This window comes from Poromitra crassiceps (genome assembly GCF_964638095.1).
Source record: "Poromitra crassiceps genome assembly, contig: HAP1_SCAFFOLD_494, whole genome shotgun sequence".
Taxonomy (NCBI): Eukaryota; Metazoa; Chordata; class Actinopteri; order Beryciformes; family Melamphaidae; genus Poromitra; species Poromitra crassiceps.
Genome location: NW_028151914.1, coordinates 45,632 through 72,722, shown reverse-complemented (window position 1 = coordinate 72,722; position 27,091 = coordinate 45,632). Strand labels below are relative to the sequence as shown.

The 27,091-nt window shown below is 44.0% G+C and overlaps 2 protein-coding genes across 2 annotated transcripts in view; both read left to right on the top strand.

The window, feature by feature from the left end:
* Nucleotides 1-6,646, top strand: part of LOC310771283 (E3 ubiquitin-protein ligase RNF4-like) — a 28,254-nt gene extending 21,608 nt beyond the window's left edge. The window contains exon 7 of the mRNA XM_083663932.1: nt 5,956-6,646. Coding sequence (XP_083520058.1) covers nt 5,956-6,105 — 150 coding nt within the window. The 3' untranslated portion in view covers nt 6,106-6,646. The remainder of the gene's footprint in view (nt 1-5,955) is intronic.
* A 1,906-nt stretch (nt 6,647-8,552) lies between these two features.
* On the top strand, nt 8,553-22,746 carry LOC310771281 (sequestosome-1-like). Its single transcript, XM_083663930.1, has 9 exons — nt 8,553-8,791; nt 9,724-9,912; nt 14,257-14,352; nt 15,573-15,886; nt 16,558-16,714; nt 17,674-17,742; nt 17,869-18,047; nt 18,308-18,524; nt 21,965-22,746. Exons 2-9 carry the CDS (start codon nt 9,744-9,746, stop codon nt 22,123-22,125), a joined length of 1,362 nt encoding a protein of 453 aa, XP_083520056.1. The 5' UTR covers nt 8,553-8,791; nt 9,724-9,743; the 3' UTR covers nt 22,126-22,746.
* Nucleotides 22,747-27,091: the final 4,345 nt, after the last annotated feature.

Sequence of the window (27,091 nt, the reverse complement as noted above, 5' to 3'; positions counted from 1 at the left end):
TAGACGAGTGACTGTTTCCACCATGTGACATTGTTCAGAAAGTTTGCTGCTTGTGACAAGTTGCTGTGTGAAAGTGAACCAGACCAAATGAAAATCGCAACAATGTTGCAACTTCACCCCCCCGAATCACACCGAGTCCACCAGCTTATATGTGAAAGCGACCTAAGTGGGCTGTCTGTGGCAGTGGCAGTCATGATTTGTGACGAAAGTGATGTAATACATCGCTGAATTATGATGTCATCAGTGATGTCACTTGAGCAATTGTGATGTCATTAGTGATTCCTGGCTGAGGCTTTATAAGTGGTGGGAGATGTAGGATTGATAAGTAGGGAGGAGGAGGAACCGATCGGGTTTTACAGAATGTAGGGAAGAAGTAGTAGTCAGGGATCCAGTCACCCAAAATTTGAGAGGACCTGACATGGCATGCTATACTTTTTGTTTGTGTTTTATCTCTTCATTTGGACATTAAGGTCCACTGAATGAGAGGTCTGCTCTGCCGGAAACCTCGCGAAAAAAAGTTGTGTCCATTTTTGTATATGAAGCCTTTATTTTTTGACCGAAAAATGTGAAAGTTTTTTTTCCTCAAAGTCCTCAGTGGGTTGCGTAGGCTCTCAATAAATTCATCCCAGGTACACAGAACATGTGTGTTGACAACACCAAGTTAAGAAATACACTTACAAAACCTTTCCAAATGATTTATAGCCATTTTCTATTACAAAAAAGCACTCGTTTTTTGAATTTTCTCCATTATTTTCATCTTTACTTTGTTAGTAAGCAATTATATCCTGAAATATGACATCAGCCAATGTGTCATTCTTTTCAGCAGATATTATAGTCATTCCACACTAAAGATTATTGAAATCAACCCAAAATCAATGGATCTGTGGTGATTTTATTACCTTTATGCTCAAAATTCCTCGAGACATGTTTTTAGTTTTAACAAAACCCTGTACCCCAAAGACAATACTTGAAATTGAAAACAACAAAATGATTTTAATCACAAAATGTACACTGGATGACAAGCCAACAAAACAATTATTGTTATACAGCTTAATTTGGATAGATTGTGACCAGTATCTAGAAAACATTAAATTAAACATTAGCTGAACAAAATTATTGAACACAACACATTAAAAAAAGAAAGAAAAAAGACTGGCAACAAGGTCTATAATATAACAAAATTACCTTTGCAATGAACAAAATAACTCAATCACTGTCACTGTCTTCAAGTGTGAGTTCATTCCTTGAACATTTGTTGGGGTCCCCAGTGCAGAGATGGGCTCGCAGTGCATCCAAATTACCACTGAAGTCACTCCTCTCATACAGTGACACCATGTACCACCTAGCCGCTGTCACAACATCTTCTTTAACATCCAGGCTTTCCCCAGGGTTACCGTATCTGCACAGGGGCAGAAGGTCTTCCAGGTGATCAACGGCAGTTTTGTAGGCGTGCTTTTTTCCTCTTCTGTAGAGCTAGCTGTAGAGATAGCTCACTGTCACAGCACAAGCTCAAGGATCTGAGACTAAACACAGCAATGTGTGACTGGATCCTGGACTTTCTGACAGACCGCCGCCAGGTGGTGAGAGTGGGCAACCTCACCTCCTCCCCACTGACCATCAGCATAGGAGCACCCCAGGGATGCGTCTCCAGCCCCTTCTGGTACGACCTCTACACCCACGACTGCGTGGCGACTCAAACTCGAACACCATCGTGAAGTTTGCAGACGACACAGCAGTCGTGGGGCTGATCTCCAGGAGCGACGAGACGCCCTACAGAGAGGAGGTGGGGGCCCTGGAACAATGGTGCCAGGACAACCACCTCTCTCTAAATGTCTCCAAGACCAAGGAGATCATTGTAAACTACAGGAGGGGGGAAGGGGGCGCACACAACATCCACCAGGACATGACATGGGCCAGCCACACCGACACCATTGTCAAAAAGGCTTAACAGCGACTACACAGACTCAGACGCCTGAAGAAATTTGTGCTAAGGCCAAAAATCCTCAGGGACTTCTACAGAGGCACCATTGAAAGCCTGCTGACTGGCTGCTTCACCACCTGGTACGGGAACTGTACCACCATGGACTGCAGGGCGCTAAGAAGAGTGAGGCGCGCGGCCCAGCAAGTAACAGGATGTGAGCTACCAGAACTGCAGGAACTGTACAATCAGCGGTGCCTCAGGAGGTCCCTGAAGATAATCAAGGACACATACCACCCCCACAACAGCCTGTTCTCCCTGTTACCCTCAGGGAGGAGATACAGGGTCCCAAAAGCACGAACAAATTGCCTGAGGGACAGTTTCTTCCCGCAGGCCACGAGACTCCTTAACACACACAAATAAACAATCATGTGGCAGCTGCTACCATTACATATGATAATTATGCCTGTTATTTGCACCTGTGCAAACAGAATGTTTAATTATGTTTTAAGGCGTCTACGCTAGAAAAGAAAAGGAAAAGTTTACTGTTATTGCTTGTTGTTCTCTTGTTTTACTGCATCTATATGCCCTGTTTTTGCACTGTTATACTGTTATTTGCACTATGTTGTAACAGAGCCTACAGCACAAGAATTTCACACGTGATACTTGTACTACGGAGCACTAGGTGCTGAGGAGCATGGAGGAAAGATCTGCAGCTTGAACATCATAGTTCACTGCCAGGGCGTCTGCGATTGCATCTTCTTTACCCACAGCTCCTGCAGGCCATCCATGTAATTTTCCGTGATCCTGGTCGCACTGTTCTGTTAAAAGCAGATTGTCAGGTTGAGCTTCCAGAACTATCCTGTGAGAAGCATGAGGAGGCAGATACCAGAATGTTTGCCCACATTGCATACTCATTACAAAATCTGCACCACAAACGGGCTGTAGTGGTGGCTACTGACACAGACTTGATTATGATGTGCATATACTACATTGCACACATGGATGGCCTGCAGGAGCTGTGGGTAAAGAAGATGGATATCTACCTGCTCCTGCAATCGCAAACGCCCTGTTAACAATGATGTTCAAGCTGCAGATCTTTCCTCCATGCTCCTCAGCACCTACTGACTGGATGTGACACAGTGAGCTATCTCTACAGAAGAGGAAAAAAGCACGCCTACAAAACTGCCGTTGATCACCTGGAAGACCTTCTGCCCCTGTGCAGATACGGTAACCCTGGGGAAAGCCTGGATGTTAAAGATGTTGTGACAGCGGCTAGGCGGTACATGGTGTCACTGAATGAGAGGAGTGACTTCAGTGGTAATTTGGATGCACTGCGAGCCCATCTCTTTGGCAATATCAAAGGAGACATGCGTTGCCTTCCACCTACCGAAGATGCCTTCGTTCCAGTTACACCTTCGCCGAGCCCTGCATCAGTTGGCTGTACAGTAAGCAAGCGAGCACACATGTCTCAACCAACCTACCCTGTTGCCACTGACTTCAGCAGAGAGCTTGTCAGTGGTAAGCTGATGGCAACCATGATGCTGAAGGAGGCAAAACCTGCAGAATTCAAACACACCAAATACTGTCACTGCAAGAAAAGCATGTGTGCCCGAGGATGCTCTTGTGTGAGAGCCAATGTCAAGTGTGTCATCGCATGTCTCTGCACTGGGGACCCCAACAAATGTTCAAGTATTGAACTCACACTTGAAGACAGTGACAGTGATTGAGTTATTTTGTTCATTGCAAAGGTAATTTTGTTATATTATAGACCTTGTTGCCAGTCTTTTTTCTTTCTTTTTTTTAAGTGTTGTGTTCAATAATTTTGTTCAGCTAATGTTTAATTTAATGTTTTCTAGATACTGGTCACAATCTATCCAAAGCTGTATAACAATAATTGTTTTCTTGGCTTGTCATCCAGTGTACATTTTGTGATTAAAATCATTTTGTTGTTTTGAATTTCTTGTGTTACAAGTATTGTCTTTGGGGTACAGGGTTTTGTTAAAACTAAAAACATGTCTCCAGGAATTTCGAGCATAGGCTAAAGGTAATAAAATCACCACAGATCCATTGATTTTGGGTTGATTTTAATAATCTTTAGTGTGGAATGACTATAATATCTGCTGAAAAGAATGACAGATTGGCTGATGTCATATTTCAGGATATAATTGCTTACTAACAAAGTAAAGATGAAAATAATGGAGAAAATTCAAAAAACGAGTGCTTTTTTGTAATAGAAAATGGCTATAAATCATTTGGAAAGGTTTTGTAAGTGTATTTCTTAACTTGGTGTTGTCAACACACATGTTCTGTGTACCTGGGATGAATTTATTGACAGCCTACGCAACCCACTGAGGACTTTGAGGAAAAAAAACTCTTTCACATTTTTCGGTCAAAAAATAAAGGCTTCATATACAAAAATGGCCACAACTTTTTTTCGCGAGGTTTCCGGCAGTGTGTTGACAGTCTGGTGTGGTGTGTGGAGGTGAGTACACTGACGAAAGCAAAGCGTGTGCTTTGCAACACAATGATATAAACGTTAGAGCACAATATGAAAGTTAAACGATAGACATTGAAGACATGAAAATGGGCTGCCTCATGTTTCTCACGTGCAGCATGATCGGCTATGCAATCGCGACAATAAAGTAATAACTGCAATCAGCAGATCACATATTTGAGGTCAAAATCGGCCGATACAGATTGCGTGCCGATCGATCGGTGCACCCCTAGAAAAGGTAGTTACTCTAGACTAGACTCTCCACCCTAGAAATCGAGCTTTAAAAATGTAGTAGTTTTATTTGTTCCATAAACATATTTTTATGCACATTTTGAAGTATCATATTAGAAAAAGTTAACTGCAAAATAAAATAAGAAATCCAAAATTTCACAAACAGATTTGAAGGTGGTTTTTGCATTTTTCGAAAAAGCCAATACTAGCTGTAGCTGACATGAAAGAACAATTACAACTTGCCCAACTGAACATAATTCTCAAAGACCTCTCTCTGTATGGGGTTAGCATAGCAGATGTGTTGTATGGGGTTAGCAGATGTGTTGTATGGGGTTAGCATAGCAGATGTGTTGTATGGGGTTAGCATAGCAGATGTGTTGTATGGGGTTAGCAGATGTGTTGTATGGGGTTAGCATAGCACATGTGTTGTATGGGGTTATCATAGCAGATGTGTTGTATGGGGTTATCATATCACATGTGTTGTATGGGGTTAGCATAGCACATGTGTTGTATGGGGTTAGCATAGCACATGTGTTGTATGGGGTTAGCATAGCAGATGTGTTGTATGGAGTTAACATAGCAGATGTGTTGTATGGGGTTAGCATAGCACATGTGTTGTATGGGGTTAGCATAGCAGATGTGTTGTATGGGGTTACCATAGCACATGTGTTGTATGGGGTTAGCATAGCAGATGTGTTGTATGGGGTTAGCAGATGTGTTGTATGGGGTTAGCATAGCAGATGTGTTGTATGGGGTTAGGAGATGTGTTGTATGGGGTTAGCATAGCACATGTGTTGTATGGTGTTAGCATAGCACATGTGTTGTATGGTGTTAGCATAGCAGATGTGTTGTATGGGGTTAGCATAGCACATGTGTTGTATGGGGTTAGCATAGCACATGTGTTGTATGGGGTTAGCATAGCACATGTGTTGTATGGGGTTAGCATAGCAGATGTGTTGTATGGAGTTAGCATAGCAGATGTGTTGTATGGGGTTAGCATAGCACATGTGTTGTATGGGGTTATCATAGCACATGTGTTGTATGGGGTTAGCATAGCACATGTGTTGTATGGTGTTAGCATAGCACATGTGTTGTATGGGGTTAGCATAGCACATGTGTTGTATGGGGTTAGCATAGCAGATGTGTTGTATGGAGTTAACATAGCAGATGTGTTGTATGGGGTTAGCATAGCACATGTGTTGTATGGGGTTAGCATAGCACATGTGTTGTATGGGGTTAGCATAGCACATGTGTTGTATGGGGTTAGCATAGCAGATGTGTGACGTGTCGTCCTCCTGTCTGTCCTCAGATCATGGACACCGGCAGGCTGGTGGTTTCTACTAAATGTGGGCACCTCTTCTGCAGCCAGTGCATCAGAGACTCTCTGGCCCGGTCACACACCTGTCCGACCTGCCGCAAAAAACTCACGCCCCGCCAGTACCACCCCATCTACATCTGAGCTCAACTCCGCTGGACTCAGGACCACCCCATCTACATCTGAGCTCAACTCCACTGGAATCAGTACCACCCCATCTACATCTGAGCTCAACTCCACTGCACTCAGGACCACCCCATCTACATCTGAGCTCAACTCCACTGGAATCAGGACCACCCCATCTACATCTGAGCTCAACTGCACTGCACTCAGGACCACCCCATCTACATCTGAGCTCAACTCCACTGCACTCAGGACCACCCCATCTACATCTGAGCTCAACTCCACTGGAATCAGGACCACCCCATCTACATCTGAGCTCAACTCCACTGGAATCAGGACCACCCCATCTACATCTGAGCTCAACTCCACTGCACTCAGGACCACCCCATCTACATCTGAGCTCAACTCCACTGGACTCCTTTTCAAATGTTCAAATGTCCGCGGCCAGCCGAGCGCCCCTCTGTTTAAAGGTTTGGGCAGCTGCTGACACGGTGGAAATGGTCGGCGAGTTTTGTCAACGACCGGAGAAGAAGTTGCTCTTCTGAGTTCAAATGTTGATTATTTAATTTTTTTTTTTTTTTTGCAACATCTCTCTGGTTCAGTTCAGTGTTATTACAAGACAGTTTTCTTGAGTTCACAAAGCGTCTGTATTTGTTGGATTTGTCTCTACTGTTCTTTCTAGAGAAGAAATACAAAACATGTTCTGTGGGAGGAAACATTTATTGTGCCTCATGTTTAAATGCTTTTCAACTGTAACTGATAGATTTTTCTTTCTGATCCATTAAAAGTTGTCATCTGATGCGTATGCGGGGAACATAGCAGCTTACAAAGTTTTCTCTAATTTTGATTTGTTTGCTTGATTATTATTATATATTTATTTTTGATCAATAAAGTTTTCTGATTCTGATTGTCTGTGTAAGTCTACCTGGCAGTAAATCCGATTCTGGTATTGTATTGTTTTAGGCTGCATTACAGTGCAATGATGTCATTTTCTGAATTTACCAGACTGTTCTAGCTGTTCTAATATGTGCCTTTACCCACTTGATTGTATACACATTACTGATGCTTATTTATCAAAACATCTTGTGTGCTAAAGTATTTTGCGAAAGCACCAACAGTCAGGGGGCCCTACAATATTGTTACAATATCTATATCGATTTTGGCCTAGTTGGTCAAAAATATTGTGACGTTTGATTTTGCCCATATAGCCCAGCCCTATGCTGTTTGCCTGTGAGATCTCGTGTGTGGCTTTGACTTGGAACTGAACATTTAGCTCACTTGGTAGAACATGCAGATTGTGTGACACCATTCAGTCTAAAAACAGGAGAGAGGTGTTCTGCTTGTATTGAGTTATTTCGATGCTTTGCTGTCTTAACTTTGAGACTGTGAGGCAGCATGACTCAGCAGTTTGGAGCAGAAACAAACACCCTTCATGTGATGGTGAGTCATGTGATCACAGGGCAGAGATGAGTCACCGTCAGCTGACCCATGGGCTGCTGCTGAGTGATTGGCCGAACAGCTCGACACAATCTGATGTAAACTCCAGAAACTTCTATCAGCCGGTCTGATATCAGTCATCATGATGTGAGGGGCGTGGCTTCAATATGACAACATTACATGATAACAAGGAGGAGCAAAGGTGAAGGTCATGTATAGTCACATATCAGCCCAGTGAAATATTAAAACTATATCAGAACTTATGTCTAGAAAGTCACAGCCATTTAAAACATTTTTTTTTTAATTAAACCTGTCTAGGCTATTTAAAACTGTTACAACTATACACAAACACAGATGATTAGTTAAACTGTTAATACTACAGGCAATCCTTGTTTTTCTCTCCATAGTAATAGTATGTCATAGTGAGTCTACGCTACAGCAGTCAAAGATTGGCTGTGAAAAGATTCTAGTAGTTTCTAGTAGTTTCTAGTGATATGAAGTTGAATATTAGATTTTGCAATATTATTCAGTGATGCATGTTGATATATTAACTTGCTAGCCTTGTTATACTGGGTCATGTGAATCAGCGGGGAAATAACCCCAATTAGAAAGTGTATTATTATTATTATTATTAATTTATTGCAGCTTCTTAAATGTAAGTGTTTGAAGATTATGCTAGATCTGTTTGTTGGGGTTAATAAGATGGTAACTTCTTCAAGAATTTAATTTCATGAATGTAGAATTCGGCTAAAATAACCAGCAAATTAATGACATGTAATGACATCATGAGAAATTAGATTGGAAAGTCCCCATTGGAAAGTGCTTTGTCATTCCTCGACCTCCCATTGGTCCAGCCCCGGAGCCCCGCCTACTTGTTTACACAGCACTCGAGCACGGACCCTTCACACTTGACCCGCCCTTTCCACGAACTCAGGAGGCTTCTGATTGGCCGAGCAGACGCGAATGCCTCTTTTCGGCCAATCAAAAGCCTCCTGGAGGCGACGTGCTGACGTGGATCACGGAAGTGGAGACAGAGAAAGAACTGCCTTCGGTATTTAATACTGCGCAACAGACCGACGACAGAACCGATCCGAGTCACACCGAGCAGAAGCTGGAGCTGAACCCGAGTCTGAAGCAGCTGAACCCGGACACAGAGAGCAGAACACACCGAGGAGAAGCTGCACCTGAAGCCGAGTCTGAAGCAGTGTAACCCGGACACAGAGAGCAGAACACACCGAGGCTGAAGCAGTGTTTTTGCTCACATAGATCGGTAAATAGCTGCGCAATATCTGACTTATAGTGTTATTTACAATCCAGTGTGGTTTACATATCCCACTTATTATTGTAACTATCAGTTAAGTTGTTTAAATGTACCTCTGTGCGCTGTCTAGTCACTGTACTGTTTGTTTTAGCTTGTATGCATACCTTGTGTGTGTGTGTGTGTGTGTGTGTGTGTGTGTGTGTGTGTGTGTGTGTGTGCGCGCGCGCGCGCGTGTGTGTGTGCGTGTGTCTGTGTGTATGTGTGTGTGTGTGTGTGTTAGCCATTTGTTCCATTGGCCCTGGGACTCTGTGGTGTGAGGTACCAACCAAGTGGATAAAACAGTTCCTTAGCCGTTTCTGACGTCGTCTTGTAGATCTGAAGATATTGTAACTCCTCTTAAAGAAGGCAGTAGTTTGTCCGGGGATGTTAAAATTATATTCCTCCAGTGTGAAAGAGCCGTTGAAAAGCAGTCTTTCCACAGCCTGTGCTGAATTTAGGAGAGGAGTTTGGGAGTTTGAGTTTGAGTATTCCATGATGTGTTTTGCTTCCCAGGTGCGCTGGTTTTGATCACTGTGCCGCCGTATCCGTGTGACTGCAGTATAGTTGGTGCACCGGGTTAGTGAGATCAAACGCACCTTGCTGTAAATTCGGCACAGGCTGTCGAAAGACTGAATTTAAAAGGTTGTTTCACGCAGGAATATCATTTGAACACCTCCAGACATACTACTGCCTTCTATAAGAGGAGTCTAAGATCTTCAGATCTGCGATACGATGTCGGAAACGGGTAAGGATCCGTTTTATCCACGTGGTACCTCTCACACCACGGATGGAAACTTCACGTGACCAAGTCCCGGAGATCATGGGCGATGGGCGAGGGAACAAATGGGGACTAGATGTCGCCAAGAATAAATCTGATTGTAGTTGTGGTGTAACCCGGGCAGGCAGAGAGCAGAGAGCAGCCATGTCGGTGACGGTGAAGGCCTACCTGCTGGGGAAGGAGGAGGTGGTGAAGGAGATCCGGCGCTTTGCGGTGGACCAGGAGGTCTCAGGCAGCTTCTCGCACCTGAGCGCCAGAGTCCAGGAGGTCTTCTCCAACCTGCAGCACGCCAACCTCAACATGTTCTACAAGGGTCAGATAACCTACCACTCTGCTTCTATTGTTATTATTATATTGTTCCCCTACTACTCTGTGTCTGTTTCAAATCTTGTACTGCGTTCAAGATACCTGGGAACTCTGAAAAGAACGGGCTCCGACTTGTAAGAAACGAATTGAACGGTCGTCGAGGTCGGAATTACAGGTCTGTGTGGGCATCATTTCAGAGCTCTGGTTGAATTCAACAGCTATTTTACCAATGAAATTAGCTAGTTGTGTATGTTTTATTTTAAACCCCGAGTTAAAAACAGCTGATGTCGGAAATCTCGAGTTGAAACTTTCAAGTTCCGATTAGTCTTGAACGCAGCTCGCAGCATAAAGTCCACTCTGCGTCTGCTTGTATTCTATGGTGTGACTTCCTGTTTTTGTAGAGCTGACTACATCATGGCAGATCAGATCATAGAAATAGGCCGAGAATAGAAATAGATTGACGTGCCAAGACATAATCGAGATATGTGAAATGCTACCCCTGATAAGCTATCTGAAGCTTGAGATGAGGGGCCCAGCCAGACACTTAAGCAAATATTTAAAATATGTTTACTAACACGTCTAGATTTGGAAAAAAGTGCATGTATATAATCTATACAGTAACATTTACAACCTACAAAACACCTAAGACTGTACAACGACACCTCTGTCCTAAGAGTAACGTAAGACCCTAAAGAGTGCTATGAAATGGTCCTAAGACATTTATTCCCTCAGTCTTTTTGTGTATCTTACCTATTCAATCAATGTTTAGAGTCTAAACATTGATTGAATAGATAAGATACACAAAAAATAGAGATGAAAACTACATAAATAAGAGACATAATAAGGCTAGTGGAACAGTCCCATTTAAATTGTTTTCAGAGCAGAGTAATCAGTTTAGTCCCCAGACATTCAGGCTCTAATATAATAACATATATCCTGTTTGTGTTCTCTTAGTCCAGTACTTTTGTTCAAAGATGATGATTTGATGTTATTGTAGACAATGGCAGGTTGTTCATAGGCTGACCTGACACTGCTTCATGCTGTCTGTTGTTGTTACTGTGTTATGACACAGACAGACGGAGACAATTATGTATATATATATATATATATATATATATATATATATATATATATATATACATTACATTACAGTGACAGCCTGGCCAAGAGGCAGAAACCACCTGTGCAGATTATATAAACACAACCATCATAAATAAACAAATGCAGCCTACATAACTTGACCTAATAAGACACCGATGATATGACACCACATCACCGGACCTGCCAACATTAGGCTGTGAAAAAGAGAGGGGTCTTCTGGGGTATCTCCCCCCCCCCCCCTTCCCATCAGATCTGTCAGGTCCACTGAAGATCTCGTGCTCCCCTCTCTGCAAAGGGAACCCATTTCCCATAGAACCCATTTCCATTCAGATGTCTTGAGGTGAGGGGTCAAGGGAGCCCTTTGAAAATAGTTTTTCCATCGTCACCTAACTTTGGAGCATTATTAATATTAGCCCCCCTTCCCGACAAGCTAACATGACCTGGTTACTTGGTACCAATAGATGCCTCACGTCTTATAGTTTCCTATGATGCCAGATGACCAGTCACTTCACTGTGGCTTTCAAACTACTCAGCCATTTGAATGAAATGCAGAGATTGATTTGATTAGCAAGCGGGAGCACGGCAGGAGTAAGGGTTAAACATAGGGAGACTCCCATAGGGAGTGTTGGCAGGTCTGACACACTGACACTGTGACAGGTATGACACACTGACACTGTGACAGGTCTGACACACTGACACTGTGACGGTATGACACACTGACACTGTGACAGGTCTGACACACTGACACTGTGACAGGTCTGACACACTGACACTGTGACGGTATGACACACTGACACTGTGACAGGTATGACACACTGACACTGTGACAGGTCTGACACACTGACACTGTGACAGGTCTGACACACTGACACTGTGACGGTATGACACACTGACACTGTGACAGGTCTGACACACTGACACTGTGATGGTATGACACACTGACACTGTGACAGGTATGACACACTGACACTGTGACAGGTCTGACACACTGACACTGTGACAGGTATGACACACTGACACTGTGACAGGTCTGACACACTGACACTGTGACAGGTCTGACACACTGACACTGTGACAGGTCTGACACACTGACACTGTGACGGTATGACACACTGACACTGTGACGTTATGACACACTGACACTGTGACAGGTATGACACACTGACACTGTGACAGGTATGACACACTGACACTGTGACAGGTATGACACACTGACACTGTGACAGGTATGACACACTGACACTGTGACAGGTATGACACTGTGACAGGTATGACACACTGACACTGTGACAGGTCTGACACACTGACACTGTGACACGCGACGTGAGCTGAACCCACAGACATGGAATGAAATCCAAAAGAAATAAAGGGAAGTGGAAATGGAAATGTGTTTGTGTGGCTGAGACTCTCTGAGAGTTCAAGTTGTCTCCTTGCTTTCATAACAAGCAGAAGCAGCAGATCAAACCAGACGGACTTCTCAGAAACCTGTCCGGTTGGCTTTGTCTGTCAGTGAAGCACGAAAAAACAAGTTCTGCTTTTCACCATCATGTGTCATAAGCAGTGTAGCAATTTAGCCAGGGACAAGAGGGCAACAACGCCCCAAGACATCTCTAAAGAATGCCTCTAAAAATCATGATCCAGGGGTAAAAATTGCCCCAAGATTTAGATAATTTTCTTTTCATTCAATTAATTTAATTTCCATTTGCATCTCTAACACATACTCAGCACCTGCAAGCTGGTTGCCAGAAGAAGAATACCCACAAACACACACGCACACACACACACACACACACACACACACACACACACACACACAGCGCTGTTGTTCAGACTACAATTTAGCAACGTTATGCACTAATTACATTTTTTTTAAGTGCTTCCAAAATCCCCAACATAAATGGGAGCTCGGGCTCTGTGTGTCTGTCCCACTGTGATTGTTCCACTGTGACATCATCCGTGATGTCATAAATCCCACTGTGACATCATCAGTGATGTCATAAATCCCTGATCCCACTGTGACATCATCAGTGATGTCATAAATCTCACTGATGACATCATCAGTGATGTCATAAATCTGACATCGTGATGCTGGTCTCATTGTCCACACAGCAGCCAAGTTGCGGGCAAGGCCGCGCAGCGGGCGAGCTGCAGGGCCAGCTTGGCGAGCTGCAGGACGCGGCCTCGCCCAGGAATCAAGCGCGCAAGATTCCTAGCGTTGTAAATGCCCCCAGTTTTTAGACAGTGGAGGCAAAAGTTGCCCCCAAAATATATATATTTTAAAGTCGAGCTGAACCCAAGAATGACTTTTCTTTTCTTTTAGTTCAAATACCTGGGTATGCAGTGCACCTATTTAATAATGTATGCAAAACAAATCACAACAATGTCATTTCTTTAGTTTTTCACACTTTTTCACATCAAAAGTTTGTTTTTCAAGATTTCATTGATAACAGTAATGTACAGTTTGCTGATGTCACCTAGTACTATCAAATTTCTACCCCATTTCAACCAATCATTTCACGACATGCAGCTGTCAATCAACTCTTCATTTCAGGATCATTTTCTCTTCCAAATGAAGGGGAAAATGGCGCCTAGTGCCTGGCATCTGGCAGAGTTTCTAGCCCATAAACTAACTACTAACTTGAGCAATTATGCAAATTAAATCAAACGGTAATGTCTAAGAATGCAAAGAAATGTAACTGGCTCGTTAAAACACGCATTCCAGGAATATTATTTACATTTATAACGATAATGGCGCGCGCGCCTCCCTGGCTGTCAGGGGTCGTCTCTCGGAGATTCCAGGCGGGCGGGCAGCACCTATGGATCGGATTGTCCACTCGCTCCGCACGAAGCAGCTGGCGCTGGTGCATTCCGTTCCGGTTCACTTCGACTTTAAATTTCCTACACTGGTCATAAACTCATAAACAATAATAATATTTACCCAGTAAATATGTGGTAAATGATAGAATAATTAGCACAAGTAAATAAGTAGGTATGTATTACCAGGCTCTTAACTGGTTATTCCCTTTTCCATGCAATAAACACAAACTATACTTTCTCTGTATTTACCTTCTTGTTTACCAGTGGTAATTACCCAATAATATACTATCGTTATATATTATTTTATATTATTTTACTTTTAGGTGACAGTAAAAGGAAACGTTACCAATAATCTGTTCAAGTTAAACATCCAAGAATACAGAAGATGAATAAATTGATCTGTTTGTTGTTTATTTGTTTGTTTGTTTCTCAGATGAAGATGGAGATCTGATCGCCTTCTCCACAGACGACGAGCTGATGATGGGGCTGGTCTGCATGAAGGAGCAAACCTTCCGCCTCTTCATCAGAGGTACACACACACACACACACACACACACACACACACACACACACACACAGACACACACACTGACCAACAAACCTGACACACCCACACTGACGCACAGACACACACTGTGACACACACACACACACACACACTGTGACACACACACACAAACACTGACTGATTTGCAGTGGAGCCAGAGTGAGCCGAGCGTCTGTCAGTCTGTAGTTTTATATGTGTGGGAGGTTGAAGATGTTGTTTCTGTCAAAGCATTGTGCGTAAACAGGTTGTTGCTGCCTGATCTGCAGCGTCATGCATGTGTGAGTGCGTCCGCCATCTTGGACAGCGAGGTACAGCAACAGCAACTGGACGAAGCACATTGGAGTTGTGTTTGACACTACGCCATTTGCATGCCCATTTTGCATCTGATGCAAATCGGGCAATGACATAGAGCATTGGTTCCCAAACTGTAGTCTGCGGACCACTGGTGGTCCGTGGGCCTCCGCTTGGTGGTCCGCCAGAGAATTGCATTTCATTTTTATTTTGTATTTTTTTACAAACAGTTTTTACATACACATTAACCCTCAGGAGTAGGCGGCTTGGGCCAATTTTCAGAAATATTGCGATATTCGGGAAATAGCGCAATTTTTGAAAATGTACTTTCAGAGGCTCAATTAACAAACTTCTGTTGTGCAACATAGGCAGCTCACTTCAGTTTCACAATCACAATTTCATTCATAACCAATCAAAATAATTACTTTAGAGAGCTAATACGTTTAGTAAAAACTTGATTGCAGGCCACCAGACTTTTAGCTCGCTAACACTTAGCATAACTCAATGGAGTTGCATATAGCAAAAATGTTTTCCAAAAATGGATTTGCAGCTAGTGGACTATTAGATCGTTAATGCTTTCCACAAAACTATAGAGTTGAACATAGTGAAAATTAGCATCACGGCCAGTGGACCTTTAGACTTTTTTGGCCAACGCTTTTAGCAGAAGTTAATGGAGTTAAAATATTGCACATGGACGGTAGACATCGGGCATGGGATGCAAATCGGGGAGTGTCAAACTCAACTCTAATGTGGTTTGTCCAAGTGGTGTTGCCGTACATAGCTGTCCAAGATGGCCGACCCGCATGTGCGACTCAGATCGAGCAGCAACACCGCTTTCTTTCTGTTCAGACTGTTGGTGTGTTTCTGTTTCTGACTGTTTGATACTAACGAACTTATGTGAAACTTTACAGAGAAGAAGGAGCACCGTCGGGAGTTTCCGCTCCATGCCTTCCCGGGAGGAGTGAATCCCTTCGCCTTTCCCCCTCCCCCCCATGGCCCCCCACACCCCCATGGCCCACCACCCCCCCACGGCCCCCCGCCCCCACACGCCCCGCCCACCCTGCACCCCAACGTGACGTGTGACGGCTGCGAGGGGCAGGTGGTCGGGACGCGCTTCAAGTGCACCGTGTGTCCCGACTACGACCTGTGCTCCTCCTGCCAGGCCAAGGGGCTGCACACTCAGCACTGCCTGCTGCCCATCTGGCAGCCAATCAGCATGCTGCAGGTGAGCCAGCCGCACAGCATCATGGGATAGTTCAACTGGAATTTGAAAAGAAGAAGAAGAAAAAAAATATATATATATAGGAAACAGAACTAGAATTTCAGGAAATTTACTTTACTTAATTTAAAGGGACAGTTCACCCCAATACATATTTTTCCTCTAACCTGTAGTGCTGTTTATCCATCGTGATTGTTTTGGTGTGATTTGCCAAGTTTTGGAGATATCGGCTGTAGAGATGAATACAGTGGAACTGGATGGCAAGGAAGCGCGCTAATGTTACAGCTAAGATAAGCTAACCTAACATTACAGCTAAGCTAAGCTAACCTTAGATGCACACTTCCTTCTGTGCAGTGAGACAATTGGCGGGTGTATTTTGGTCGAAAGAAAATAGTATTCCAGTACAGTATTCCACATCTTTCAGTTGGTATTTCATGCAGAACATGTGATGGCAATGGTAACTGAAGGTGTTTGATTTGATTTGTGATGTTTAGGAGTTGAGACAAGCTCTCTTAGAAGTGGAATTTCATGGAGTTTCATTCATTCTGTTCAATTCATATCAGAGGAAACTGCTGTACATACAAGAGTGTTGCTGTCTGGAGACTGATGTGAGAGATCAGTTGTTAGTTTGTCTCTGAGTGATGACATCATGACTGACCGCTGTGATGTCATTGCAGTGGTTTCCTCGTGGGAAATGGATGAGAAAGATGAGGCACTGCATGTGGAACCAGAACCAAAACCAGACCCAGGACCAGACCCGGGACCAGGAGAAGTCTGATGCCTCCGGGTCCGGCCAGGCTGCAGCAGACGGCAGCGGCAACACCCCCTCTGGTGGTGAGTCCAGATCTTCTTCTTGGTTGACGCTAGAATGGATCAGCCGGAGGGACATGAGGAGTGACGATTGGTTGGGTTTAGGTACGGAGGCGGGGTTAGGTCCTTCTGGTCGATTCAATCTAGCAAGCCTTCTTCTTCAGAGCCCAGTTTAGTTTTCTCACCACAGATCCTACAGCAGAGCAGATGTGACGCTGCGGCCATCTTGTCTCACTCACAGCAGGAAGTTGACCAGACTTCATTAGAAAACGGGACTCCCTAAAAAAATACGCCATTTCACCCGGGGGTGGGGCCTTACATCCTGCGTCAGTGTTGTGCGCCCGATGCACATTCTTGTCGGCTCGCAACGGGACGTCTTGTTACTTTTTGGATAAGCGAGCAAAACTGTAACTAAAAAGTTGTTTATTAACCTCATGTTTAGCTTAACCCTAAGATTAAACCTTCAGTCAACCTCACGCCTAATTGTAACTTTTTTGTGATAATTTACGAAGAGACCACTGCTGCCAGGCTGCAACCGTGACCAGACTTTCCTGCAGATTTCTGTGACTGTTGATAAATTCTCAAATTGACCATGTTCTCCTGGGAAATGTGTAACTAAATAGTCTTCAAATATATTCTGACATTTACATAACCCAAACCCTAACCTCAACCACTCCCTTCCTGGTGCCTGAACCTTGCCAAGTCATTCTAATAATGTTAGCATGACTTTAAATGCAAATTAAAAGTAGTAACGTACATTATTTGTAAAAAAAAAAAAAAAAAAAAAATGAACGCAACTCCCCCCGCATCGTGTAAAACTCGTGAACGTGCACCCAGAGCCCGGGCTGAATTGGTAACAGAGCCTGCCGATGCGTGCACTGCTATGCCCTGCTAAACCATGCCCATCTAGTTGAAATACTGTGTTTTTAGTGAGCCCTGTCACATGTGTCTACCTCACATTGACCTCTGACCTCTCCCTGCAGCCTCCCAGGCCAACGTTGAATTCCTGAAGAACATCGGTGAGGGAGTGGCGGCCATGTTGAGCCCACTGGGTAAATACAGACACAGCGACGCAACACTCCAATACACAACACAGGAATCCCTTTGAACTGCGACGTCAATAAACTGTGCGTGTGTGTGTGTGTGTGTGTGTGTGTGTGTGTGTGTGTGTGTGTCAGGTATCGACGTAGACATTGACGTGGAGCACGAGGGCCAGAGGACCAAGGTGACGCCCAGCGCCAAGCCTGGGGCGGAGCCTGCAGGGGGGGCGGAGCCGGGAAAGGGCGGGCCAGAGCAAGCAGCGGGGGGGACAGAGGGTGGAGGGGAGACAGATGGAACGAGCAGCGAGGGAGCCAAGGTATGTTACTCTGCCATATACCACACACACAGCACAGACACACACACAGAGCGCGCGCACACAGCACATACACACAGAGCGCGCGCGCACAGACACACACACACAGCACAGACACACACACAGCACAGACACACACACAGAGCACAGACACACACACACACACACACACACACACACACACACACACAGCAGACACACACACACACAGCACAGACACACACACAGAGCTTGGCTTGGTGTTAAAGCGGTGTGTCCCTCAGGGCAAGGAGCCGGGCAGCGACGAGGAGTGGACCCACCTGAGCCCCCGAGAGGTGGACCCGTCCACCGGGGAGCTGCAGAGCCTGCGGCTGGGCGAGGAGGGGCCACCCGGCCAGCAGGGGGAGCTGCAGAGCCTGCCGCTGGGCGAGGAGGGGCCCCCCGACCAACAGAGGCCCTCAGGCCTGAGAGAGGCTGCCCTCTACCCTCACCTGCCTCAAGGTATTCACTCACACATCAACTGGCTTTGACCTCCTTGTTGAGTTTCCCTGCAGTTGGTTTCTTACCCTACTAACTTTGTTATCACTAAGTTACCACTGGTCCATGGTCATGGTCATGGTCATTAGTTCTTATTTTTGATAGTCTTAATTAATTTTATTTTTTATTTTTATTGATTCTTATCCATTGGTAACTTCATCTCTCATACCTCATATCAACATTTCATGCTTACTCTGAATTTTAACCCCTCGAATGCCAGTTTACTGTACTTACTGTGCAATAAGATTTTGTAAGAAAACACAAAATATTATTTTTTTCCCTTCCCATGAATGCCACCTGGTGGCGGGTGGTGGGATTATCATAGCTTTGGATTTCTCACATATTTGGCGAAGGAATTATTTTCTTCCAGCTTCCATCTTTTGAGAATTGCACATTTTTCCTACTAATTTTTTTTTCCTACTAAGCAAACACTGGTCCATGGTCATGGATCTTGATATTAGTACTTGTTTTTTATATTCATAATTAACTATTTGCTTATTTTTTATTGATTCTTATCCGTTCCTGACTCCATTCCTCATACCTCATATCCGTAGTTTAACATCCGGCTGAAGACACACGCTTGAACAACGCCATTTAGGCCATGAGCGAGAGAGCGCAGAGCTGGGCTCCACCTATGACGCTCTGACCGCCTCCCCCGCCCGAGAGGCTCCTTCGTGGGCATCGGATTTATTGTGCCTCGGTGCTTTGTGCGTACCTCAAAGCGGAAGTGATACAACGCTCTTAGAACGCCAGATCACGACGATTTTAGAGATCTAGAGTCAATTTTCGACGCCGATTCCAGCCATGCTAGTGGCGAGTCTCTACAACAAACGAGCGCGGAGATACGGACATACTTTCTAAGAAGGTAAATTTAACGAAAAATACATGAAACTGCCAATTTTGGACTCCCGGCAAATTTTCACAAAAAACACAAAATAGCTTGATTCCTCCATCAATCTCGGTCTAAAGGCTTCAAATCAGTACCGTAGTTTGCACCGGAAAATCCGGGTTTCAAGGTCATGTGACCATGTTTCCATGACGATCACTGTACTGTATATTTCATGTAAATCTCCATGCAATTGGTTGCTGTGCCTACACTGAGCAAATAGGGGGGGGGGGCAAACACAATAGAAACTACAAATTTGATGTCTTGACTCGAGCTGAGAGGTGTAAGATCAGAAAAATAATTATTTTTGGGGAAAGTAGCTGGGAGTCGAATTTTTTTTTTTTTTTTGCTAAATTAACATTGAAATCAATGGGAAAAAACTATGCAATGGATTTTGAAGCCTTGTAACTCCACCAAATGTTCAATCAACCCCAAGGTTAGATATTAAGGTCAAATTTCAAGGTATTTGGTCCAGGATGCCCACTGAAAAAAATGAAATACATTAATTTTGTAAGAATTTCCTGGAGGTCTCAAAAAAGGCGGTTATAATGAAAGTCAATGACCGTGCAGCCGTACCTTAATAGTAATTTGATGATAACTTGAGTTTCTGGGTGCCAGGATGATTTTTTTCTAGTCCTGGCAACGTGAATTACCATAATAAACCATAAAGAAAACCTGAGCTGAATTTCAGACCTTTCGTTCCAAGATTTTCCAAATTTCCGATACGCGATTACCGCTTCGATCCGGCCAGCCGGACCAGTAGGGTACAAGGGTTTTAATGTTTGACTCTTCTAATAAGATCAGCTGTTATTTCAGAGGAAAGCACACCTGATAACCTGCACGCATTTTGGCATCAAAGTACGCTGGTACCATTTGTTAGCTAAAAACCACGCAAAAAGGCGTTGACGGCTGTGAATTAACTGATGTGTGGCGAGCGGTTTTACAGGTTTTCTCTGAGCTTTTCAGTCTTTTGTCTCTGGGGTACGTCCACTTCTGACTGAGACTCAAAACCACAACCTCCAAAACCTTCATGCAATTGTCAAACTCTGTGAGCCACTGAGTCTGACACGGTCAGGAAGGTCAGGTCGTTCCTGTCAGAGCTTTTCAGTCTTCACTTTGGAAGTTCTCCAGCTTTCACTGAGGCTCAAACTCAAAACCCCCAAAGTGTGCTGTGGCCATAGCTTTTACAATGGGGACATGTCCCCACCACCTTTCAACACAAAGTGATGCCCTTGTCTACTCAGAGGCCAAATATGGTCTGAAAAATCTACAGAGAAGTCTGGAAATTTGAAATGTGTAGGAACCCTATAGAGACACTGTGGAGCACGTCATCATTCAGAAACCACGCCCAAAACGGGGGAAAACACAAACTCCTGTCCAATCCTGGCGTTCTCCTATGTCGCGTGCATGGCCGGGTCTTGCACAAAAAGATCGTATATACAGAAGATGAACACTCCAACTTACTCCATTGACAGCAACATCCACATTTTTCTTCTCGCCAATTCCCAATGGCTTCCTTGTTTTGCTCGGGAGTACAAAAAAACTTTAACTGGCGATTTTTTACATTTGTTGTCTGCGCAGCCCACCACACAACAGCTTTTAGCTATGTTTAATTCAAGGAAAATGACGCTGGTGTGTGGAAATGAACTGAGCTTTTCCCCCGTGATGGGTGTGGCCTATTTCATGCAGTGTCTCTATGGTCCAGCCCTGTTCACAACATGTTGAGTGTTACTCTGGAAGAACAACATGCTGCAGTATTTATCAGTAGCAGAGTGAGGCGTGGCAGGTGAATATTGAATAGGGTCAAAAGTTGTCTCTTTCTCATACTCTGAGCCAGAAATCTCCAGTTCAGTAGCTCTTACATACACCAAACTTTCCAGTTTTATTCCTATCTATATTCTGAGGGGTTTTGCCATGGGGTTTGTTTATATATCATTCATAACCTGAATTATATAACATTTCTTAAAAGTAAAAAAAAAAAAAAAATGCATTTGTTTTGAGTGATAAAAAGAGATATTATGCAAAATCCCCCCTGTAAAAACCTTTGGCTCCAATACGTCTACAAAATGAAACAATATTTTTTTACCTGGCTTTATCCAATGTTCAGATTTCTGTTGTGGAAATGTATGCAAATTAGCACATATTTAAGTAGAAAATGCCTCATTTGCATGTTTAAACATAACATTTGAGAAAACCTGTAACACAAAAGAATTGTCTTAATCTAAGTAATCAACTGCAGAAGTTTCATGGTGATTATTTATTAGATTGAACACCTGCCATGTCTCAACATAAACTCTCTCACGTAAGCATTTTTGCTAGTTTCTAGCGCTCAAAATCTCCCTTTTCGTCTTGTAATCACCACTGGGTCACTGAAACACGTCCTTTGATGTACTGACCCAGTTGGTAATTAAAATGAAAAAATAAAAGGGGGATTTTGAGCGCTAGAAACTAGCAAAGAGAACGCTCGCCCTTGGTGTTAAGATATGGCCCATTAAAGTGTCGTCTCTGTCCGTTGCAGAGGCGGACCCTCGGCTGGTGGAGTCTCTGTCCCAGATGCTCTCCATGGGCTTCACAGATGAGGCGGGCTGGCTGACCCGCCTCCTGCAGGCCAAAGCCTTCGACATCGGGGCGGCGCTGGACACCATCCAGTACGCCAAGCCTCCCGGGCCCAAACCCTGATGTCACTCACACGATCATACTGTAACAACAATCACCACCAGCTGTTACTTAACTATGCATTCATAGTTGTAATCCCTCCATTTCCATCTATGCTTTTGTTCTGTCATCTTTCAGTGTGGACTGTGGAATAACTCGAATGTAAAGGAGAAGAAAAATCTATTTGAATTTGAATGGCAGTAACAATATAATGTTGGAACCAGTTCAAACATGTTTTACCGTATTAACTCTTAACAGTGAAAGCCGGGTCTCCGATAATGGCCGGGGGGCGTGGTCAGCATGAACAAATAGAGGCCGGAGAAACAAACGACCTAACAAACCCCCAAAGAAGCAGATCAGAAAACAAGGTGATACTAAAATATAAACTGTAATTATGAAACAGAGGGTCCTGTCTCTAATATAACCCTGCTTCAAGTTCAAGTAGTTTATTTATCATATGCTTCCAATAAAGTCCTGGTACCCGGGGCCAGTATTTGAGGAAATACGGTAAACATCTTATTAACATGTTATAATCCTTCCTGCTAGCCGACATCAATACTCCTTTATGACTTCAATGTTTTTCTTTGTCTGTTCTGAGTATCAGCGGTGAGGTGAAGGAGTCTGAACCTGTCTGAATAAAACTCTTTCAAATTATTCTTGTTTCATTGCTTTTAATTTATTGTGAACATGTGGAAATAATGTGTCCAATGTGTTGCAGGTTCCTGAGCCTCTTAAACAACTAGAATGTAAAGTGATAGAATAAAGTGGATAGAAAGAAAACTAGCTTCAATAAACCAGATGCTTCAAACAAGCTAAAGGACCAGAGTCACTTAAAGGAACACACTGCCCATTTTCAACCAGCTTTGTATCATTAGAACATCAGTAATATATCAACTCTCAATAACTGTCAAACTAGATGAATGACTTCAAAACCGTTTACAGTTTGAGAGTTAATGAGTTATTAATTTGAGTTAGTGTGGACCAGTGATGTCACTGGTCCACACTTTAACACTCAATAACTGTCAAATTAAATGACAGACTTAAAACTGTTTACAGTTTTCTGATATACTACTGATGTTCTAATGATACAAAGCTGGTTGAAAATGGGTGGAGTGTTCCTTTAAGATGTTTCCTCTAGCTGTTATTATGACCCACTGATCTGTTTCAGGGCAGAAGCTTCTGCTGTTGTCAGAGTACCATTGTTAAAATGTATTTAAAAAAAAAAATCAAAACGCAAACAATACCTGTTGACAGGCAGGTGGATTGTATTATTTCCTAACTTGATTCTTTTACCACTTTCATACTTGACCCATGTTCAACCCTTTTGTCAATTCAAACCAAGTCAGCCATTGTCTTAACTGTTTTGAATGGATTGTGGAAAACAATGAGAGTAAGAATATGTCAACATGTTACGCTGAACGTTAAAACATGTCACCGCGTTACGCTGAACGTTGAAACATGTCGTCGAAGCTGAAGTCATCTCCGGTGTCGAATAGAGAGCCGACAGGTAGGAAGGGGTGTGGCTTCTCACGGGGCGGAGCCTGCCAACTGACTGCTTCTTGATGCTGTGGCCCTGCTGACTTGTGGGCGGGGCCTTCATCAGATACACAGAGACTGACGGCCATGTTCGGCCTATCACAGAGACTGACAGCCGTGTCCGGTCTGTCGAAAGTCAGATCGTTGGCCCCGCCCACTGAGCAGCTCCGCCCACAGACCTTCTTCCTGGACTGCTCCTCTTCCTCCTCCTCCTCCTCATCCTGGCGAGCAGCGCTGAGGAACTGAGTCCACCTGGAGCCAGAGGGAGGACCAATATGAAGACCAAGAGGCGGACCGGTGGGAACATGAGTAGGACCAGTACCAAGACCAGTAGGAGGACCAGGAAGGGCAGTATGAAGACCAGTAGGGAGAGCAGTCTGGGCTCTGGAGTCTGCGTTGGGTGAACTGGGAGTTCTGGTAGGAGGCCTCACACTGGAGCAGCTGGACTGGAGAGAGAGATGATTGATTGATTCATTGAGAGATGATTTATTCTCACTGTATTTATCATTAGTGATATCAGCAGAGATGGGAAGTAACTAAGTACAAATACTTTGTTACAATACTTAAATAGATACTAAATACGTTTTCCACTTTCTTTCTGCTATGGGAATTTAGTAGTGTTGTTGATGAATGCAGGTCAACGTTTTGTGTAAATCTGAGGAAGTCTTTATGTTTTATCAGTCACTAAACAGTACTAGATTAAAATGTCAGGAAACTACCAAGTGGTACGCTCCGCATCTGAAACTACCAAGTGGTACGCTCCGCATCTGGGGAGACAGACGAGGATGTACTGTTTCACATGTAGCAGACCGGTTCATTCATTGGTGAAAAGTAATAAATATACATGCTTGTCTTTTTATTTTCACTGAAATGTTTTGTGTAAATGAGTCGCTATGTATGATATCCTAACGTTACTGCTATCATCTGATGCATCATCAGAGAGGGGGAGAGAGAGCCCTTTGTGTCATTACAAGTTGCTGTCTTGCTTTTTGGTGTTTCAAGAGTAAATATCTCAACTCCACGGACGTGTTGAGTTGCAGCAGCCTGCTGTAGGCTAGCGCCCTGCAAACCGTGCAATGGAATTTCTGGAGCGGAGGCGTGTCTCATGTTACGTTGGGCTCAGTGTGAGCCATGTGTAAGCTGGATCGGCACCACAGGGCACACGGATTGGCAATTTCGGATCCTTGAATTACGTCAGTATCGGCACCCGATACCAATATTGGATCGGTCCCATCCCTACTGTGACCCAAACAAATTTAGGAGCAGAGATTAAATACCATCTGCATACATCCTCTGTAGCCAATCCTACTACTATAATAGGAGAGCTGTGTGTCCCCACACTAGAATTGAGCGCGTGTTATGACCCTGGGTCATATGTACTGTATTTGTCATCTGTTAACATCAATCCTTTCCTCCTCAGTGTGTGTGTGTGTATGTGTGGGCAAAGAGCATGGAAGGAAAGAGAGGAAACTCCGGCCATTTTTGGAAACAGAATGCGCCTCGCAGTGGTCAGCTGCGGTAGCGCGGGCCCCTATAATCAGCCTCTCTAAACAGTAACTCAACGGGAGAACACTCTAAATTTCGTGGATTCACATCTTTTCTGGGCGTACTGTAAATCTTGATTGAAGTGGTGTAGTGCAGGGATGTAAAACAACAACCATATTGTGGAAACTAAGCAAAATTTTTCGTTTTTTTCTTTTAGTTTTTTCAAGATAAATAGTAAATGCAAAGGACCCGAGGTTAAAACCACGGCAACACACTTCTGACGGAGTGGACGACAGCCGCATTAGCTATTTATCTTGAAAAAACTAAACAAAGAAAACGAAACATTTTGCTTAGTTTCCACAATATGGTTGTTGTTTTACATCCCTGCACTACACCACTTCAGTCAAGATTTGCAGTACGCCCAGAAAAGATGTGAATCCACGAAATTTAGAGTGTTCTCCCGTTGAGTTACTGTTTAGAGAGGCTGATTATAGGGGCCCGCGCTACCGCAGCTGACCACTGCGAGCCTGTGCGAGGTTCTTTTGGCGCTGTCACGCTTCCAAAAATAAAAAATGGCGGAGGCTGCTGGGCGCTGATGTTGCAATGGGGCAATATGGAGCTTTCAGTTCTTTCCATAAAAGTTATTTGGTGTGGGTGTGTGTGGGTTGCAGTGTGCTTGAGTGTGATTGAGGAATGATGTGCAGGTGGTGTTCACCCTGATTGGCCTGGTCAGGTGATGGGGCTGCTGATTGGCTGGTTGAGATCATTTAAGCCAGCTGATGCCATCCTGCCTCTTGCTCTCACATCCAACAATGGAGGCAACCATGCTGAAGCTGTGCTTTGTTGCTGCAGTCTTTTCTCTAATGTAATTTAGTGCTTATAGACATGGATGCTTTTGTGTTAAGGTAACTTTTAACTTCTGTAATTGTAAATGGTAAACTGCACTGTAAACTATTTAAGCAAAGTAGCAGTATGGAGGGAGAAGCCATTTTTGATTTGTGACATTTTCTCCTGTTTTGTTGTAGGAGTTAGGTTAGAGTTCTGTCTTTTGTTTAACCCATCCTTTTCCTTTGGTAGGTAAGTTTAGGGTTGGGGTTTAGTTTCTTTTTGTTTGTTGTGTTAGCATTTTCTCTGATCTGAACTAAATCAACTGCTACTTGTGAACTTTTGATCATGGTTCTGGCTGGCCATTCTTGGAAGTGGGAAAAGTGGGAGCACCTTTGTGTTGTGATCCGGTTCCCCTAAGCCGGGTCGTAACAAAAATTGGGGGCTCGTCCGCTTTTCTTGTTCGTCATCGCGTAATCCGGTGAGTATTTTGTTGCTTCTATTTGGTTGGCAGTCTTCTGTGTTTGTGGTAATGGAGTGAGTTACAGGTGCTGTGGCATGAGGAGCTGAGGAAGCTCGTGTGGCAAAGCTGGGGAGAGAGGTTTGTTGGACGTGGAGCCGGTCATAGAGGGAACGACGGAGGAGGGGTGTGACGAGGCGGGGCCATCAGCAGCGCTTGACTCCGCCACAGATCTGCCCGAGTGGTGGGTATGTTGGGGGAGGAGCTGCGGGTAGTTCTCCATATCAAGGAACTGGAGGTTATGCGCCTTCAGATAGAGGCCTTCAAGTTGAAACACCAGTCTGGTAATGCACCTCAGTCCTCTCCACTCCTGCCCTCTTCCCGCGTAAGCTTTGATAACAGGCACATCTCCACAGGTATAAAGCCACCATCCTTTGAGGGGACTGCCAACCATAGTTTGCGTGGGAGAAAAGTGCACGCTTTTGTCTATTTTGCTTAAAATGTTGGACTTCGTTTAAATTTTGTAGTTCAGTAGCTTGCTAAATTTGTGGTTTGTTGACATTTCAGTGTTATTTGTAAAATTCTGTGGTCCTTCGGTGGCTTGCTTGTGTAGCTTGCTTAACTTTTTAGTTTGCATAAACGCATTTGGAAAGAGGTAACAGTGTTTCCCGTTAGGAGTGATTG

What these genes read in the sequence shown, in the direction of transcription:
- LOC310771281 (XM_083663930.1), top strand. Translation starts at nt 9,744, where the DNA reads ATGTCGGTGACGGTGAAGGCCTACCTGCTGGGGAAGGAGGAGGTGGTG. An exon ending in CGGCAACACCCCCTCTGGTG is followed by an intron (nt 16,715 to 17,673) that starts GTGAGTCCAGAT and finishes CTCTCCCTGCAG; the next exon opens with CCTCCCAGGCCAACGTTGAA. An exon ending in GGCCATGTTGAGCCCACTGG is followed by an intron (nt 17,743 to 17,868) that starts GTAAATACAGAC and finishes TGTGTGTGTCAG; the next exon opens with GTATCGACGTAGACATTGAC.